Here is a 20,946-nt window from a genome sequence, read left to right as displayed (position 1 = left end):
TTGACCAGACTAAAAGTCTGTCAGCCACAAAAAAAAAAAAAAAAAAAAAAAAAAACAGAGCAAAAAAGAAGCAATTCCTTTAGCAATGCTTTGTTACTTGGTAGCATTTTAATGAAATGCCCCTTGTTGTGTAGACAGGGAGGCTGGTCCTGAGGGAGGCTTCCCAGGGAGCCGGAATCTCTGTCCTGGACCACTGTGGAACCAGCAGTCCCTGCAGATGAGCTCCTCTAACCAGAAAGCTGCTGCTTCTTCTCACTTTTATAACAAGATTCCTTCGGTTGGTCTTCATTTGCTGAGTGGTGTCATTTATGAATCCAGGATTCTGTGTGACAGTTCACTTATTTGAAAAATTGTGTCATCAACTCCTTTTTATTCTATGTAGTTTTAAATGAGATATCTTCACCTGTTGAAAATTTTCTTCTGTAGTTAATATTTCTCTGGATGCTTTGAATATTTTACTTTTAGATCTTACTTTTCAGTGTATTAGGTTTTCTTTGGGTAGGGATGAGTTTTTAGGTTCAGGTCACTTTATTGTTTTGATATCCATGCAATTCTGAAATATCAGCATTATAATACATGAATTTTTGAAGTATGAGCATTATAATACATTATGTAACTCATTTGTAGATGGTTTTACATGAGATTTGGATGGTTTTCCAACATTATTGCTATTATTTCATTAAAAAAATCTTTAATCTTTGGCAAGATCTTTAGTTTGGTTTGTTGTATTTTGATTTGTTTTTGGGGGGTGAATTTTGGTTTTTTGGCTAGTGGAGGGCTCGAGATCCAATCTAGGATTTTGCACATGCAAGGCAAGCACGCTGCCATCAGACTCGTATCTTCAGCCCTGCCAGTGGATTTGAAATAGGTTTGCATTGTGCCATCATATGTGTAGAGCACTGAACTTCTGAGAGATGACCTGTAGAGACCGGATGTGATGGTTGTAAAGAGATGGAATGTTAGGGATGGAGGGCTCTCGGGAGACTGATTTCACAGTAGTTACTAATGCATGTTTATAGTGTCATTCATTTTTGTTTTATTGGTGCGACAGTTTTCAATTCTCAGTTCAACATGACAGCTGCGAGGTCTCCATTTAACAGTTTCACTTATATATACTACTGTACAGTATTGGTACTATTTAAGGTTAACCTTGATTCTTCAGGAAATAATATTAACATCAGGGATTTAGAGTTGTACCTAATAAATATTTTTCCATTAGTACTAATACCCATGATAAGCTCAAATAATTTGAAAATGTAAATATATTTACACTGGCTTTTTATTTTTGTGTATGAGTGTAGGCATGTACAGATCATGATCAGAGGACAGCTTGAAGTAGTTGGTTCTCACCTGCTACTTTGATGAGGCAGGGCCTCTCTTTTCTTTGTTTTCTATAATTAAACATTGTTTCTATAGGAGCAGAAAAGTGTTGTATCCAATAAAAACATCGAATTTCATAGCCCTGAATTTGGAGCCCAGGTTTCAGGAAGCACTGGTCTTGAGGGAGTAACAGCATTCACAGTGCACAGTGTACTTGTGTATTCAGAACCAAGGTTTTAGGGATGTGATGTGGATGAGATTTTGAATTAAGCATTGGTCATATGTGTTAGAAAATACTGCAGAAGGGCATGTCTAAGCTTCTAACTTGTCTGGGCCACATTGTTATCTACAAAGTTAACACTTGAAAGCTATGCAATACATTTTACAAAACAAATTGCAGAAAAATCTCAGTCTCATGATTTTGTTTTGGGCTGCATTTATAACTATCCCACTCTCCTTTAACTGTGGATAACTTCCGTGTACCTTTTAAAAAATAAGCTCACATATATACTATGGCACGTAATAGGTTAGAGGGAGTACCAACCTCATACCTTACTACTGTGGAAACTGAGGCAGAAGAATCCTTTAACCCTGGGAACTCTGAAAGTCAGCCTTGGCAATATAGTAAGACCCTGCCTCCAAAAGCAAGAAGAGCAAATGCCCTGTCACATTGTCTTTTTCTCTCCAACTACAAGATGTGGAATCTATGAGATTGACATTTGAGGACATGGAGCTTATGTGGAACAAACTACCTCAAACACTTTCTGAATGTGACTTTCCCATTCTTTTTACAACATGGCTTTATTCTTAGCCCAGTTGTTCATTATGATCAGTCACTAGAGTCAACTAGCTAAAAGTTATCTTTGCCTTCTACTGTCTACCAAAGGCAAATGTTACCAGTTCCCTTTTCTAGCTATTATTGAGCCGTTCGGTGTCAGCCTTACCTTAGGCATTTCTTCTTTTGACTTCTGAATCTCCAGAGCCATTTCCTAATTTATACTCCCTCTGGTCTCACATGGATCCCTTGTTTATTCGTGCGTGTGTGCATGCACACGTGCATGTGCACACACATACTCATGTTATCCTGGGCCTCCTTGTAGTGCCAGACAAGCGCTCTACCATAGAGCTACATCACCCACCCCCATCTCTCTATTCTTATGTGTTAGTGAATATGAGGAGGGACTGAAAATACAGTTGTAAGCGAAAAAAATTAGAATTGTAGAAATGTTCATTTCTATAAAAACATGCTCGTGTGCATCCTACATATGAATAAAAGGATATTTGGGGGGTAATTCCTTTAAAATTTAAAGTTCTAAAATATTAGCTTTATAAATGTTTAATGATTTCTTTATTTTTTAAATTTTCCATAGTGAACCTCCTATATTTATGAGAGAATACACATATATCTGTAAATGAAGTAAGTTCAATCAAAAGTAATTTGTGAAAAAAATGTTCAAAGGCCCCATTTTAATCATTTATAACACTACTGGGTGACTTAGAAAAATTTAAGCTATACTAGAATTAGAAATCAGATTTGTAGAAGGTTAAAAATATGATTGACAGTCAGGAAAATGGAGATAATGAGTATAAAAGTACATTCACCATACACTGATACAAGATAATAGATAGGGAGAGTGGATTAAGAGCTTTTTAAGTTTGAAGAAACTTTAAACATGATTGTAGGTTGAAGGAAGAGAAAGTAGATAATTAGATAATCTGGTAGTTTTGCTGAAGCATGTGAATAATTTCTAGTAAGATAATTCCATGTTATCAATAAGCTGTATTTGGAAATGAGTCAGTCTCTGCCTGGGGCTAATTATTTGTAGTATTCTAACAGGGCATACCTGAGAGCAGAGTATGGTTTAAGTCTGATAACTAATGTACAACACATATTTTGAAATCAGCAGTGAATATACAAGTTTGTATGTATTGTGTACTATGCACATAGATGTCTAAAAATGAATTGGGTCTTTTTAAAGGCAAAAAATAATATAGTACTTTGGATTTTAATGAGGAAAACATCCTTAAAAACCTCTTTAGTGACCCTAAAGACATATGCAGTCTCTGTTTTAAATAATTATACTGGAGTTTAATGACTTCTGTTCTCACGGAATTTACATGCCATCACAGCTGTAGGAAGTTCCAGAGCTGCTTAGTGTAGTATCTAGATGTGGCCAGTATTATCCAAATGAAAAAAGTGGCATGTGGATGTGCCTAGGTGGAAGGGCAGTGTAGCCCCACTCATTCTTTAAACTTAGTACATTAAATGACAAACAGGGAATCCTGCAAAACCTGGCATCTCTGTATGGAGGCAGGCCCAGCTCTTCAAGAGGAGGGAAGCCAAGGAACAATGAGGAAGAGGTATGCTTTCCGCATGCTCAGTACCTCCGCCACGCAGCCATTTTTAGTTCATCGCCTTCTTTTCTTGCATGGTTTAAATGCTTAACAATTTTTTTAAGATTTTGTGAGTCTATAGGAGCCTGTTAATAATATATTTTGACTGACATGCTGTGTCATAATTTTGCCCCATAACTGTTACTCAGTCTTCTGAGTTTCAATTTCTTTTCTTTTGATATAATTTAAAAATTTGTAATTATAACATATTTCTTTCTTTGCAGAAAATTGCTTTAAATTAAATACCTGAAAGCTAATATTTCATTTTCATTAACCAAATTTCAGAACTTTTGTTTCTTGTATTCAGATTAACACTTTTCTATAAGTTAAGGTTTTTTAGCAGTAAAAATGTTCACAGTTTTCTTTTGAAGTGAATGTTTGTTTTTTGTTGTTGTTGTTTCTATTTTAGGTTTATCTGGCAAGACTGAGGCAAATAAGACTACAGAATTTCAATGAGCGCCAGCAGATTAAAGCCAGACTTCGTGGTGAGAATGTAGGTAAAAATCAATTTTTCAAAAAGTAATTAATAGAGTAAACTATTGTCCATAATGCTAAAAGGTAAAACTGTTAAAAGAAAATGAAGGTCAAAGACCAGGAAACTACTGTAGCAATGAAGTAAGTTTTAAATACATGATTTCCAATTGGTGTACCTGGAAGTTTTCCTGTGTCCCGTCCAGTCCTGCAGCTGCTCAGACCCAAGTAAACACATAGAGGCTTATATCAATTATGAATTGCATGGCTGTGGCCTATGGCTCAATTTTCTTGCTAGCTAGCTCTTATAACTAAACTCAGCCCGTTTCTATTAATCTATATGTCACCATGTGTTCTGTGGCTTTACCTGTGTGCCATTACATGCTGCTCCCTGGATGGCAGGATGGCATCTCCCCTGCCTCTCCTTTCTCCTTTCACTATCTCCCGTGGGTTTTCCCGCCTGGCTCCATTCTGCCTTGCCATAGGCCAAATGGTTTTATTTATCCACCAATCAGAGCAACACATATTCACAGCATACAGAAAGATTTCCCACAGCAAATTGGTAAGCTCATTGTTCCATAGGGATTATAATAGAGAATATACTGATGTCCCTAAAGGACTAAAGACCACTTGACAGCGCTCTTTACTGTCTTGATCTGGAGGGCTCAGCTGCAGCTCTGGGGAGAACAGACAGTGTCCAGTGGTTTCATTTCACATGTGTCAATGCAGGCGGAGCTGGCACTGAGCTTGGCTGCGGTTTGCTAAGTGGTGTGTTCACAATTATTCTAGAAAGAAGCTAATGGTACCAAAGGACAAGAACCAACGGAAGAAGCTGACTTGAAGCTCAAAAAGATGGAGTCACTTAAGGTATAGACTAAATTATATAACTTATTAGGAAAATGAAAGCTGAGAGAGAGAAGTTTGTTCTTCATCTTTTTTATATGATGGATCATTTTCTTACCTTGCTTCAGCGTTTGATTTCCCCTTTATCTGTCACCTCACCATTTCTGGAAAATAGCATTTTTCTTCTTTATACAACATTTATGAAGAGTAATTATGTGAAATTATGATGTGAATACATAAAACTGTGACACATGTAATTCTGTAAAAGAAACAACCAGAGTGGGCTTACTCCTGTAATCGCAACATTTGGTGGGCTGAGGCAGGAAGATTGCTATGAATTCGAGGCCAGGCTGGATATATATATAAAATCACAAGACACTGTCTCAAATGAAATCTGCAAGTTTCTCTGACGATGAATGGAATTATGTGTAACAATTGTCTTAAATGTTTACATTTTAATTTCCGTTCCAGTGTGTTAGACTTACTTTCACTTGGGAGCTATCCACTGATGCTCTGTCTTCCAAGGTTAGAGTAGGGTACAGAGTGAGTGTACATTTTTATTCGAGAACCTTACACATAGTTCTTTGTTGGCTTCGAAGTCAGTGTCGTTTTAGAGCCAGGTTGGAGATGATTCCCATAGGCTGTCTTCCTGATAACTAATTGTGTTAATGGTTTTCATTTTCAGGCCCAAACGAATGCACGAGCTGCTGTACTAAAAGAACAGCTGGAGCGGAAAAGAAAGGAAGCCTATGAGAGGGAAAAGAGAGTGTGGGAAGAGCATGTAAGACTCTCGTACTTAACCCTTCTTGAATTCATGTCCTTGGGCTTTTAATGAGGTGTCAGTCACCTTGCAGTTTGTAAATCTTGTAGCAATGAGGATCGAACCTAGGGCCTTGTATGTGATAGGCAAGTACTCCGTGACCAAGCTGTAGCAGCGCTTTTTTCTGATTTTTATTCGCTCTCCTTTCTCCCTCTCCCTCCCTCTCTCCTTGTCTTTCCCTCTCCCTTCTAGCCCTATCCCCAACCAGCACCTTTGCCTTCCAAATTGAAGGTTAATCTGCCACTGATTTATACTGCTACCTCAAGATCTTTTAAATGACTCTCTTGCCTCTGTGTGGAGTGCGCTCTGCTCTTCTGCCTAAAAGAGGCCAGTCCTCCCGTGTGGATGATTGTAGGTTTAGAATGTACTTTATTTCCTCGTAGGACTCGGCCTGCATTGGGACTGTACTCTCCTGTTCACAGTTCTGGTTCTTTTCCTTTGTTCATATCCTTGTTTTTTCTTTGTTAGGTTGGTTTTTGTTGTTTTAATCCTGTTGGAATTTTTTTATAGGTATAATATTATTAAATGTATGAGTTGAATTTAAGAAACGATGTGTTTTATCCAGGAACATGTTAATTTTTTTGTCTATTCATTATTTTATATCCTAATTTTTGTACTTAAAATTTTTATTACAAAAGTTACTTGTAGATCATTTCTAATTTTATTGTTTTCTATCTCTAACAGAATATTGCTCGTATTTGGAGAAATTGTAGATTTTTGCCTTTGTTTTAGGTCATAGTAAGTTTCCTGGTTTATAATTTGTATTTAATTTTCTGGGATTTTACAATGCAGTCTTGTTATGATATGCTGTAACAGCTCCTAGAGTTTATTAAGTACAGTATGCAGGCATTTGTAACTACTGTGTAGGGACTGTTTTTCTTCAATTTTGACTGCTTTACACAGCAGAGAAAATACTTACATTGCAGTCACATTTACAGCTCCAGTCAGAACCTGCATTGACCCTGGGTTCTTACACAGTTTTTCTTTGCTTTCTCTAAGGTGGGCCTTTTGTTATTATTGTGCTAATTGTCGAATTAGCTAGAATCTCTCGGACAGTGATGAATAATAATAGGGATGCCTTGTTCTTATCCTTAGCAGAAATGATCCAATATAGCACTGTGTGCTGTAGTAGAAAAAAGTAATAGTTCTATGTCTCACTTAGCCAAGTGTTTTCAAAGATCGTGAATGGAAGAGTCAGAACTCTGGAGCTCAGAAATAAGACTAAGAATTTCTCAGTAAGTTCTCTCTTAGTTATATCCAATGTAATTTAGAATATAACTTTTTTAAGTTCTTCAGTCTTTGCTACTTATGTTTTTCTCTTTAACATCAAAACTGCACAGTGGAGAACTCGCCTTCGTCTTACTGTCCCTTTTCTGGACTAGATTTTAGCCTCAGCCCAAACAAGACTTGAATAATGGTACAGTCGCATCTTTTCAGACACCCAGGAATTATTTCCTGGTCCACTGGCCAGAGTGTTGTTAGCTACCTTTATTTAGATTTTGTATTTGACTCATGTTCTTGATGCAGTGGTTTTTGTTTTTTCTCCCAGATATAGTATCAGTACAGTAGTAGTATGAAGCAGTAACTGGCAGGTTAACACTTTTGCCCCAAGAACAACAGAATTTGTCAAAAGTAGAAATCATTCTTTTAATAATCAGAGCCACTCATTTCTTTTATTACCCAAATCTCTTCCAAATTTACCTTGCCCTCAAAAATGGTTGTGAGCCTACTTCTGGTGCCATACATACCCAGCAGTGGGAAACAGTCTACATTATATCTCCTAGGATTATGTCTTCAGCACAAGAATCAAAAGCTTTACTAGTACATGCTGCTTTTCACAATGACAAAGATTGTACCAGGATAAGTCAGTGTAGAACTCTGTGTGTTTTTTAAGTACGTGTATTTTTAAGTCTTTGTCATGATGAGCTTTTTTACCATAATATTCAGGTACAGTGTCAAGGCCGCTGTTCTTTATTTTTAATTAACTTTAAATAATCCATTCTAACATTCTTCATAGACCCTGAAAGTAGGTAGAATAATAATGATTCCATCAAATATGATGAATTTATATGTAGTCCAATTCAGTTTTATATTTTTCAAATGCTGAATTCAGACAAAAGTCTTATGGAACATCCAATTACTTGATAATAGTAGACATGGATTTCACTTTTTGTTTCCCCCCACAGTCTTATATACTGGGTCAGCTACTTACTTGCTCTCATCAGTATGGACACACAGGCCCTCTATGGCAGTAGGCCTCTACTTGCTTGTTTTGTTACCTGTGTTTTCCCCCAAGGTAGGGTGAATGTCTGTGCCTCAGTTCATTCTGTGATTGGCATGTAGGACATGCCAGTTATCAAATGTTGGTATTTTCCCTAGACGTGTAGGCTCTACTCACTCAGAATAGTATGCCTCCATCAGCTCAGGTTCATGTAACTCGGAAAACCCAGCATAGGATTAGCTTTGTTATGACGATGATAAGAAACAAGTGGGTGAATTTGTTGGGAGTTTTGTGACTCAGCTTATTTCAAATCTGTGTATAGAGAATTGTTCAAGAAACCTTTGTTTATTGAATATACCCTGGTATAGGAAGAGAAAATGTGTCTGGAATAGGATGTCTGACTTTTGATCTCAGATCTGCCAGCTAATTAGTCTGATTTTGTTCTTCAAACAGAAGTTTAGCTGGGATATATCCTTAAGTGCTACAGAACTACATGTAAAATTATTCTATATTCAAAATATGAAGTTGGGCCCCTTTGACATGGTCCTAACATACTTACTCATCCTTACTAATCCACATGTAGAAGTGAAATGATGGTTACTGTTCTGTGACTTAAGACTTGATAAATCCATAGTATTTATGTTTGTAAAGCTGGCCCCATTTTTTATTACATTTTTACTTTGTCATTTGGCGGCACTGCTGATTTAGTTTTCAGCACATGGTAAAATTGAAATATGCAATAGAAAATTTTATAGTAATAACTGAAAACCCATGGAGATGTAGGTAATGTGAAAATGTCTTAAATTTGTGAAACTTATGAGAACATGGCAGGGATGTGTGCTTCTAAGGGTTATTTTAAAGCCTGTCTTCTAAGAGTCAGGGGTCTGGCTTGGCAGTCAAGCATGCCCAAGCTCTGGATTCCATTCCTAGTACCATAAGGAAAACAAGTTTCTTATCCAGAATATGGCACTGAATACTTGTATTCCCAGCATTCAGGAGGCTGAGACACAAGTTGAAGGCCATGCTGGTCTGTGTGCCATGAGTCAGAAGCCAGCCTGGGCAACAATCTCACACACACACACACACACACACACACACACACACACACACACACACACACACACACCTGACTTATGAAACTCCAAGTCAATGTTTTAGCCCTATTGAAAATTTTATATTTAAAACTGAATGAGTTTTGTAAACCTATGCTTAGAAGGAAGTAAATATTCTAGACTTAGCCATGTGATCAATTTCATTTTAAAAATTGACTTTTTTGGTTTTTAAGACTTCATGGGTTTTGTCTTCTATAAAACTTTGTGGTTTTTTATTGCTGCCTGGGGGGCGGGGCCTAGCCTCCAGCAGCACAGGGCTCAAAGGGCGTCCACTGAGTCAGTGTATTAAACCTTTCTATTTGCGGGTGCTAAGGGAAAAGACACTTGCATACATACTCGCTTAATGGTTTCCTCCTATTTTCATTCTTCTCAGTTCTTTTTCTCTTGTCTTATCTCTACCCAGAAATGTCCCTCTGTCTCTCTTGATGTTTTTTTTCTAACCCTATCTTTATTCTTGATGTTTTCCTTCTCTCTTAATGTTTTCCTTTTAATTCTCTCATTCTTGATGTTTTCCTTTCCTTCTACCTTTATTCTTCTTTATTTCTCATTCTTGATGTTTTCCTTCTCCTATTTTTCTCCCTTACAGCTTATAGACCCAAGCAAACTCTTTTAGGCAATATAGAAATTCCAGTGTGGTTACATTCTGTTTTTCAAGTGAATGATTACAATGAATGCAAGTAAAAAACAGCATGTTTTCTATATCCCTTAACACAATTAAGCATTTTATATATTACAGGTGAAAAACAGATTATCCCCAAGAACCCATGTATATTCATACCCAAGCAACTTGTCATAGATTAACAGAGTAAGCAAGCAAGATGTTCTTCTTAGCCAGTTCTTTTACTGGCAGGTTGTGTTTTGCAGTTACAAAGGAAGGACCAATCATTTTATTATTTATCTATCTTGAAAGGTAATCTTATAAGGAACCTTAAAAGAATCACAAACTTAAATTTTTATACATGAAAAACAGTCAGCTCTACTTTAAATCTTTAGGGTGCATACCCACTCATCAATAGTTTTTTACATCAGGAGATTGAGGGTAGAAATGGGTACAAGGAATTAATCATCACCTTTGGTCATCAACCAATCCTAACAAGAAAGACACATCAGCTAATGATAATTGGGCTGTTTATTTCTTGTTCTCTGACCTTAAAGAGTTCTTCACTCAGCAATGTGCCTTTCTGAAACTTTAGATTGTTTTCCACTTTAAAGCTATTTATCAAAATCATCTTAGTCTAACTTTATTTTCAAAGCTTTGTTTCAGCTATGATTCACTCTGAAACCTGTGAACACATCTCCCCACATTAAGGTTAAAACAGTTTAAGCTAGCTGAGCTACTTGGACTCAGTTTTTTTTTCTTTTTTTTTTTTTTTTTGCTTTTCGAGACAGGGTTTCTCTGTGTAGCTTTGTGCCTTTCCTGGAGCTCACTTGGTAGCCCAGGCTGTCCTCGAACTCACAGATATCCGCCTGGCTCTGCCTCCCGAGTGCTGGGATTAAAGGCGTGCGCCACCACCGCCCGGCCCAGTTTTTTTTTCTTAATCATTAACCTAAGCCATAGTCTATATGACTCCTCAATAGAAACTCATGTGTTCTAGCTATATGACACTTCTTTGTTTTATTTTTAATTATCAAAACTCTATTTAAACTAACATTATTATTATCAGTTAGACAGTACAGCTTAAGAAGAAATCATCTTCATAATAATCCACAAGTAAAAATGCCCAGTAGAACAGTATGTTTTCATGAGATAATCACACTACATTACAGGCAGTGGGGATCTCCCCACACCCATTCACACCATGCCAGATACCAGAGAACAATGACAGCAGCAACATGTGAAGGCACAGCAGAAGCAAAAGACATCCTAGAGTCTGTGGCCTCAGGGCCTTGCCTATCCGAGATTTATCCATCAGGGTTTTGTTTCCTGGTGGGCCAATCCCCTGAGGTCAGTTGCCATCTGCTGCTCCTCTGACATGGCCACCAGCAGTTTTTGTTTTTTTTTTTAAACCTATCTCATTTTGAGAATTTCATATATGAGTACTATATTTGCACCACTTTCACTCTATAGCCTCTGTCTTCCAGTTCCTACTAATAAACACACCCTATCAAATGCATGATCCCGTTTTCTTTATTATTATTGCACACACATATAGACACTCACATACAAGCTACTGAATTCATTTAGTGTTCCTCATATGTTTGTACTTAGGGCTGACTACATAGGATAAGTCCTAGCCTGTCAGGACTTATCCCTGGAGCAGACTGATAAAATTTGTTTTGGAGTTCAGTTTTTTGTTTTTGTTTTTGTTTTATTTCCCATTTGATAGCTTTCTGAATTGAGGGATCAATGAAATGTTTTCTCCTTTGATAGTCAAGGTACATTATTATATTATGTCACATCATTTTAAGAGTGTGACTATTTTAATTTAGGAATAACTTCCCTTGAGCTCTTCTTCCATCATCACATAAGCACAGCTTGTATTGAATCTGATTCTCTGGAGTCAGACCCTGTATAACTGGGCAGTCTGAACTTAGATGCTTGTCTGTTACTTTAGGCTTCTCTCAAGGTTGAGTTTAATATAGAAATACTTCTACTAATTACATGTTATAGTTTCCTTGAAAATACTGAGACCAAGATAAGGAATTTTCACACTCAAGGTTTTTGCCATCTTGATCTTAGAACAAAGCTAAGGATCACATGACAGTTTGGGTTTTATTTTGTTTTGGAGACAGGCTTTCATAGCCCCAGCTATCTTACTATGTAGCTAAGGATGACCTTGAATGTTTTATCTTCTTTCCTCTATCTACTGAGTGCTAGAATTTGAGTCATGTACCACCAAGCCAGGTTTATGCAGTACTCGGGATGGAACCTAGGGCTTTGTGTTAGACAAATGCTAGACACCCTAATTGAGCTCTGACATCAGCCCTCCCTAGGGCACCTGAGACCATGTGCCTACATTTTCAGAGAGTTGCACTAGTATCTTAATTATATAGTAGTTACATTTATGTATATAGGAATTATGTGGACAAGAAAAACTTAATTTTTAGGGTTCCGAGTATCAAGTCCTTTCTCATATTAGACAGCTATTCTACCATTGAGCTATATCCTGGTCTGAAAGGTCTTTTTAACAAGTATAGATAAATGTAGACAGGGGGATGGCTTACATGGCAAAGTTCCTGCTATCGAAAGCCAAGGGACTGAATTCAGACCCACAGCACTGATGTAAAAGCTGGGCGAGGCAGTGTGCTCCTGTTTTTGCAGTACTAGGGAGAACAAGACAGGAAGATCCTTGGGGTACTGAGCAACCACTCTAGAACAGATGTGCAAGATGTCAGTGAGAGAGACTACCTCCTAAAATAAGCTGGAGAATGACTGAGGAAGGCACAGGACATCAATCTTCAGCCTCCATACATACACAAAAATAATTATGGCCAAATGGGGTATAATTTGTTGAGACACTGAGAGCATGGGTTTTTCTTCATGGGATTTCCTTTATGCCCTGTTTATAGGTGCCTGCCCAATAATTTAAAAAATGACTTTTAAGATAATCTTTAAAATCATGAATTAAAGTGAACTGTTAGTTGAGAAGGACATTTGATGCTATCCTTTCCTTAGTGAACTTGTTTCAATACATATGTTAACTTCTACTTAATTACTTTTTGATCTTTTTGAATCTTAGTTTTCTTTGAATTTATAATGTAAAGCATTTGACTTGTGGATCACTGTTTCCTTTCTGTTCTAGAATGTCCAATGCACTGCTTAAACTTTAAACTCTGATTATACACAGATGGCTTTTTGTTTGATTTCTGTATTCTAAAGATCAGAAACTTGTTTTCTGCAAGTTAATTCATCAGTAATTCAATCTAAGCTTTTGGTGCTTAAGCCAAATGACCTTATTTGATAAAGATTAAATCAATAATTGTGTGCTTCACACAACTTATTTCATTTGATCTCTTCAGAGAAGAGAAAGTGAGAGCATCACTCTTTTGTTAGAAGAAAAAAGTTGAGTCTCAGAGAGTCCAAGAAGTAATGAAAACTCACAACACTAGTAAGTTTGCGTTGGAGGCTGAGTGTAGAAGTGTCTGACTGTGATTCGGAAGGGCTGCTGAGGCTCTGGGGGGGAGGGGGGCTGGGGAGGCTGCTCTCCTCAGCACCTCCCTTATCAGGCTTGCACAGTTGGTTCTTGTTTCATTCTATTTCAGACCATTTAGCATTTCTCAGTAATACAGAGATTGATTTATTTTCACTTCCATTATAGTTTGCAACCCTTTAGGAGAGAAGACTGAGCCTTCCTCATTCTGGGTGTTCACTATCTGGATGGGGTTTGGTACAGATAGGAACATGCAGCTTTCAGTTTGTTAGTAGATGTTGTCAAGTCCTATGAATTTGTTTACTCATGAAAGAATCATATTAGACTCATGTATTGAAATACTAGAAAGCATTTCTTCAAGAGAATTAGTACAAGAGTCTAAAAATGTCACAATTGTTCTCAACAACAGTGTTTCTAAGCACTTCCTTAATCTTGATTGATTGGTGTCTGCTCCAGTTTTTATGAAATCACTTAATTTTAGATGACTTTTAATATATTCTAAAAAATGCTGATGTTGTGCAGGACAATTTTAGAACTTATTCCTATTTCCATAGAATTTGAAAGCCTTGAATATACATTCTTGTATTAACAAAACAGTTTCAAATGTTTTAGCATAATCCTTCAGAGTGAGAATGCTTGGCTGTTATGAGTTCTGAATACTTTAAAAATTTATTTCAAATCTTGAAATAAGTATGATTAATATTATTGGTCTGTAGTTAAGTCAATTGTGCCATTGTTTAAACAAATAGATACTGGTATAAAAAATCTGGAAGCCTAAATATTAGAATTACCACTTTATGCATAGCTCAGTAAATACTACCTGAAATATATACTTACTGGAAGACATAGTGATTAAGAAAGAATAGAAGTTGGCAACAAGTAGCTCCATGCTACCAACAGCACACCTAATTCCACTGCTTCTGTATTTAAAAGTTCGCTGTCTTGGGAGCTGGAAATATGGCTCAGGAGTGCTCTTGTGGGACCCCTGAGTACAGATCCCAGCTCCCACGTCAGGCAGCCCCCAACCTCTGAAACACTAGCTCCAGGAGAACCTCTGGGGTCACCTGTAACTCAAATGCACATACACTGTGTGCACACGATTACAAAATATAGTAATACGTTCTTAAGCTCACAATCTTTATGTTGATTAGAGTCTCAATGGCTAGTGCATGATAACTACAAATGTTTATTGATGTAATGTAATAAGTAAATTTTACTTTGTGGATCTGTCACTCACCCATTATTATTCATGTTGATACTTTTATAATAAGGGCCCTGGTGTTGAAAGATGGGTTTTGGGGCTTTAAGAAAACAGTACAAAATTTGCAAGACATTTCAGAAGCATTTCTTTTTGAAATGTAAAATTAATAAACTACTTTTACATCAAACATTGTATTAGATTAAAGTAAATGTTTTATAAGGCAATTACAGATTGCTTTTGTGTATATTTTTTATTTTTATGGATATATGTTTATGCTTGTGTGAGATTATGTGCACCAGTGTGTGCAAGAGTCCATGGAGGCCAAAAAGGGGCATTGGATCTCCTGGAACTGGAGTTAACAATGGTTGTGAGCTACTGTATTGGTGCTGGGAACTCAACATAGGTTCTCTGCATGAGAAGTAAGTACTCTTAACTATTGAGCATTCCTCCTGACCCTAGAAGACTTTTGGGAGGAATCATTTTATGAGATTGCTAGTGCAATGGTAGCCAGTTTTATTTAGGAGTGTTTGATAGACACATGGCTATATTTACATAAACAGCTGGAAGATTTTCTTGTTCACTGTTCTATCAGCATATATTATAGTGTCCAACCCAGTGAGTCATTAAGGAATGAGAAATTATCTGTACACTATAGAAAAGAGATCTTAGGGCTTTTTCTTTCTCTATGGAGATCTGAAATCCCGTGTATTTAGCTGTGTATTTTGTCTCCTGCAGTTGGTCGTGAGGGTAAGGAGCTCAGATGTTTCTCTACCTTTGGAGCATCAAGAAACAGGGGGTTCTCTATCAAAGCAGCAGATGAAACCTGTTATTTCTGTGACTTCAGCTTTGAAAGAAGTAGGCCTGGTAAGTTTCATAAAACTTAGAATTCCTCAAAAACTAAAGATTATTTTAAGTGAAAATAAATGTGATAAATTGGCATTAGTTCCTAATGTTTCCTTGTTGTTTTTCTAGAGAAAAATTATCTTCTTGGATTTGGGGGCGGGGGGAGCTTCCTCTGAATATTGGAACTTTTCTGCCCATAGATTTTTATCTAGGACTCTATCGTGGATAAATATACCTTGAGCACTTTGCTTCTGAGGAGTCCCTGTATACAAAGTCAAATCAGTTTCTGATCCAGGAAAAAAAGTCACGTTGCTGACGGTATTGCACAGACCTGACAGATGGCATCTGTAGTACTCAGTGAAGTTTTATACTGTTAAACCATATAACGTCCATTTACAGAGCATGCCATTCTGTTCGGTACTGTAACTAATCTAGAGAAGGTTCATGGTATATGGAGGAGATACACATGTTACATGCACTTACCATTTTAAATATGAGAATTGAGCACCTGTGGGTTTTGACAAGGGGGTAGAGAGATCGTAGAACCAGTGTCTCACAGATGCATGTGTGTAGGAGTGGGGGGCATTGTGCTGAAATGACTCTTTTCTACTTTCAAACAATTACTGACAGACTGGGAAGACGGCTCAGTGGGGAAAGGTGCTGGCCACAGTGCCTGGCAATCTGAGTTTGATCCCTGAGACTGACCCACATGATAGAAGGAGAGACGACTCCCACAGACTTTCCCTGGCTTGCATGTGGGTGTAGTTGCAGCAGCCCCAGCAGTAAGCCTACACATACACTCGATAAATGTAGTAAAAACATGTGAAAGCAACTACTGAAAATAATGTAGCAAACAGTTTTAGACCCTTGCTAAGATGATTAGCAAGTTTTTAAAGAATAATATCTCAGAGTACTTAAAGTAACTAACTCTAGGAACAAACTGTAACTATTTGAAATTTTGTAAGTTGGTAAATGAGGTTCAGTGTACTTAGTTTTTTTAACCTTCTACTTCTGAGTCTCTGTGTGCCACACAGATAAAACAAATGGAAATATGTGAACACGTGTAAACGTGGAAGTGTGTACCAGGTTCCCTGTCTAACAAGACTGTTTGGGGTGAAATGGCTCAGAGTGTGGAATGCCTGCCTGGACTTCAGTGGCCCCGAAAATAGTCTACTGAGCCCTACAGCTTCAGAACCCTGTTTTCCTAACCCAGTAGTGACCGTCTGTGACTGTATTTTTTGAGATTCATTAGATTTTTTTCATACTGCAGAGGTTATTGATTACTACACAGATTTCTTGCAGCTTTTGTGTTTATCTTGAAAATAAGGCAAAGTGTGAAACTGTATCTTGGTCACTCTTCAGAGCTCCCTGTAAGAGTCTGTTGTTCTCCCAGTAGGTTTCTCTCTTTCTGATAATGACTTTGCATGTGCCACATTGTTTACAGCAACTGTAGATTCCATTGTGTGGTTGCCTTCCTGGTACCCAGTCTCACATCTCAAGTAGCTGTTCATCTCTCTGACTGCTTTCCTGGGTAAAATCCTCCTTGTCTCATTTACATGTGTTACTTTAAATCTGATCACTATATTCTTTCATATTTTTCAAACATTATAAAATTTGAGATAATCCATGTGACTAAATGGTTTTTCTTACTGTGTTGTATTTATAGAAACTGCTTATTTAAAACTTTGAAGATTATTTAGCTACACTGTCATAACCTTCATAACAACTAATCTTTTCCTTTTCATATAGTTTTAAATATTAAGTTTTTTGAAATATCTTTATTATACTAATCAGAAGCAAAATTTACATTATTAATGACTCAAATGAGTAGCAATCTGTTCTTGCTAACCTCTTTCCATAGAAAAGAAAGCTAGTTGTCAATTATGTTTAATGCTTTAGTGTGTGTGTGTGTGTGTGTGTGTGTATGTGTGTACATAGAGATGGTTTCAAAATAATACATCTGAATTCCTTAATCTACCAAAACATCCCTGCGACTAAGAATTTAGCTCAGTTAGTAGAACACTTACATGAGGCAAGCTCGGTTCCCAGGCTGATTTCTTCTTAGTATGTATTTATTTTATGTATATGACTATTTTTCCTGCATGTATCTCTTCTGTGCACAGTGTGAATGTCTGGTGCCCCGAGAGGCCAGAAAAGGGTGTTAGATCTTTTAGAATTGGAGTTACAGTTGGTTGTGAGCCACCTTGTGGGTTTTGGGAATCATATCTAGGTCCTCTGAAGGAGTAGCCAATGCTTTTAAGCACTGAGCCATCTCTCTAGCCCCAAGAACCATATTTTTTTAAAAAGCAAAAAATAACAACCCTTTTCCTACCTCTAATAAACAAAGTATATTAATTTTCTTTATACACACACACACACACACACACACACACACACACACACACATATGTAACTGACTTTAATGATCAAAAATTAGATACCAAAAAGGACATTATTAGCAGTAATCCACAAACATTACAAATAACTGAGAATTGACCTTTATATATGTTAAGTTTATTAACTGATTGATAGTGTTTAAGTGTTTATCATTACTGATAAAGAAGCAATGTTAACATTTTACAGGAATGAGAGAAGTTTACAGGGGTCAGCTAAATGAAAAACTAAAAGTAACAAAAATGTCAATGGTTTTAGCATAGAGTTCTAAAATGGTTTTGTCTCTTACTCTTCAACCATCTTGTGTTTAAAGGACGGAAGTTTAACTGATACCCAAGAAACTTCAGAAGAAATGCAAAAGAGCAGCAATGCTATTTCAGTAGGTACAGTTTTCAAAGATTCTTTCAGACGTTTTATTTAATGATAATATGCTTACTAAAGTGTAACTGTTTCAGAGTAAGCGAGAAATACTGCGTAGGCTAAATGAAAATCTTAAAGCTCAAGAAGATGAAAAGGAAAAGCATCCTCACTCTGATTCTTGTGAGATCGCTGGTCATAAAGATGCTGAAGAGTATGAGACAGAAAATGCCATTTCCTCTGATCGCAAGAAGTGGGAGGTCGGAGGCCAGCTTGTGATTCCTCTGGATGAAGTAACACTGGATTCATCCTTCTCTGCAAGTGAGAGTATGTATGAGCATGTCCATGTCCTGTCTTGGTTTAGCACTCACATAAACTTGTATCCTAGCCATCTGAAGGAACCAGCATGTGGACGGGTTGAGAATGGTAGAAGAATTCTGTGCTTCTTCCTCATGGACATGAAATATCTTCCAGTAAAATATAAAGAACATGAAAAATGCTTTGGTCTTTACAATAGCAAGGATTTTTATATAAGAGTATAGTAAGAAGAAAACTAAGGAGATGTATTTATATTGTACTATTTGAACCCTTTACACCATGTTAATCTGTTATGTTCTTGGTTCTTGTTGGAGTGAAGGGGGTTCGTGGTGGGTGAGACAGTGTCTCACTATTATCCAGGACTGTCCTTGAACTCATGGTCTTCTTTCCTGTCTTCCCAGTCTTAAATTACAGGCGTGTGTTGCCTGGCTCCCCTTTGGTTTTATGAGATAATATCTCTTAGACGTTGTGGTTTACCTAGCAAGAATTCCCAGGCACACACTATGTTCTTATTCTCACAATGAAGTATATGTTCTTTTGAGTTCACACTCGAAATAGGCAAGTGTGGCTATGAACAATGATCATTTTAACTGATTTTGAGTTGTACAGAAGCCCAATAATTCTTTATTGAGTATCTGCTGTATGCCAACCACTCTGAAGCAGTAGAAACACAATGAAAGTTAAGGCATAGTCCCTCTTCAGGAGGATAGGATATAGTGGAAAGGGTTGCAAGTAGAAAGGCAGTTATATTTGATAACACACTAATAATAATGGGCTACTCTGAGAATACTTAAAATGGAAGAACTGAGTCTTTGGAAGCCAAGGAAGTAGTAAATGTGATGTGCTTGTTCAGAGCCCAGCAAAGGGTTTAGGCAGAGAACAGCCAGGACTCCGGGGTAAGAGGTTTTATCTCATCATGTCTCACTGTGTAGCCCTGTCTTTGAGCTCATGACTGTCTTGCTTCTGTCTTCTAAGTGCTGGAATAATAGGTGTGTACCACCCTCCCTAAATCCCAGCTCTTATGATATAACTCAACATGGATGGCTAAAACTCAATTTTCATGACAAGAAAATCAAACAGGGACCCTTGTCAGGCTGCACAAATCCTTATTGTGAAGGGTTCTACATGTAACTTTATATACATGTAAATAGTATAGATTTATTAGTATGGAAGGGAGAGTTTAGAATTGGGTCTTGCTGGTGGTTAATGTAGAAACTCACAACTGATCAGAGTACAGAGAATACCTGTAAGTGCAGAGCTCAGCCACAAGTAGAATATCTATGACATGCACTATAACATACACACACGGGGTGGGGGTGCTAGAGAGCACACAAGCATGCAGGAATTATTATGGAAGAGGGGTGGGAAGATCGTAAGAGCCGGAAGTGGAGGAGGACTGGATGGAACAGTGTCTTCTGGGCTGACAGGAGCACCACACTATGCACTCATAGGAGCTGAGGTTGTCTAGAGAAGATGAAGCCGGTTAGCATTCTAGCATGGAGGGGGAGGCAGTTCATGGCATTCCAATTCTAACTAACTATATTTCAGTTTTGTTCATGGCTTCTGGGGGATGGAGAGTCGGTTTTCTTTCCGCTGGTTATCTGTCTTCCTCCATTGTACCCAGGGGTGTATAGACAACACAAATTTAACTTAGTGGGTTATTTTTTTTTAAAGGACATAAGATGAGATGGGAGGAAAGAAAGGCATATCTGAGTGGAGTTGAGGATGAATATGATCAAGATACATTGTATGAAATTCTCAATAAAAAAAATTAAGTAAATAAAAGGGAGGTCAGCAAATGTGTTCTCTACATAAGAGGATAGTAAATATTTTACATTTTGCAACCCTTATGGTATCTGTTAGAGTAAATTTTAACACCTGTAGAACAAAACATAAGTTCATCTGAACATGACTTTATTTATTTATTGTACAGTTTTTATTTATAAATGTTGGAATTTGAGTTTTGTGTAATTACTTTAATATATTCAGTTTCTTATCTTGGAAGAAAGCTTATGATTACTTCCTGCAGCATTTTTATAATAGCTGCTTTTAAATCATTGTTATGTAATTCCAACATCTGGGTTAACATTGTGTTGACTGTTTTCTGTAATAGCTGAGATTTTGTATTTCTTTGTATGCTAAATAATTTCTAACTTTGTCTTCATCTTGAATATTGCCTAATGAGGCTTAGAGTCTTGCTCAAATCCCACAGAGAATGTTGATACAGTTGGGTTAGCAGAAGGTGGCTGAGGTCGGGTTAGCTGTGAGTTCTTCTGTGTTCTCCTGTGGTTCACGGTTCAGGTGTTAGCTCATTTTTCACAGCCTGTCAATGCTGTTTGGATCTTAGCATGTATTCCACCTCCTAGTGTGGGACCTGGACAGGAATCTGTTAGTTCCATTTCTAAAGTCTTTGATAAGCTACATAAGAACAGATCCACATGTGCACATAGGAACAGTAATCTGAAGTACTAATAAAAATCCTGACAAGGTCATGCTCTTGAATCTTGTCCTCTGTCACCTGGTGTTTTCTGGTTTCTGAGGACTCTTATCATCTAGCCAGG

The 20,946-nt window shown here is 37.3% G+C and overlaps 1 protein-coding gene across 7 annotated transcripts in view; it reads left to right on the top strand.

The window, feature by feature from the left end:
- Nek1 (NIMA related kinase 1) overlaps positions 1-20,946 on the top strand; it is a 142,851-nt gene that overhangs the window by 75,663 nt on the left and 46,242 nt on the right. For 4 of the 7 annotated variants that reach the window (XM_076553291.1, XM_076553290.1, XM_076553293.1 and 1 more), the window contains 6 exons: positions 4,124-4,207; positions 4,975-5,052; positions 5,714-5,809; positions 15,209-15,337; positions 18,024-18,089; positions 18,166-18,394. In XM_076553291.1, coding sequence (XP_076409406.1) covers positions 4,124-4,207; positions 4,975-5,052; positions 5,714-5,809; positions 15,209-15,337; positions 18,024-18,089; positions 18,166-18,394 — 682 coding nt within the window. Of the gene's footprint in view, positions 1-3,597; positions 3,682-4,123; positions 4,208-4,974; positions 5,053-5,713; positions 5,810-15,208; positions 15,338-18,023; positions 18,090-18,165; positions 18,395-20,946 lie in introns of all 7 variants that reach the window. The other 3 variants (XM_042262983.2, XM_015998616.3, XM_042262984.2) reach the window with 1 other exon arrangement.

Source organism: Peromyscus maniculatus, chromosome 17, assembly GCF_049852395.1.
Source record: "Peromyscus maniculatus bairdii isolate BWxNUB_F1_BW_parent chromosome 17, HU_Pman_BW_mat_3.1, whole genome shotgun sequence".
NCBI classification, from domain to species: Eukaryota; Metazoa; Chordata; class Mammalia; order Rodentia; family Cricetidae; genus Peromyscus; species Peromyscus maniculatus.
The sequence above is the reverse complement of the archived record's forward strand: the minus strand, read 5'-3'. Positions and strand labels throughout refer to the sequence as shown.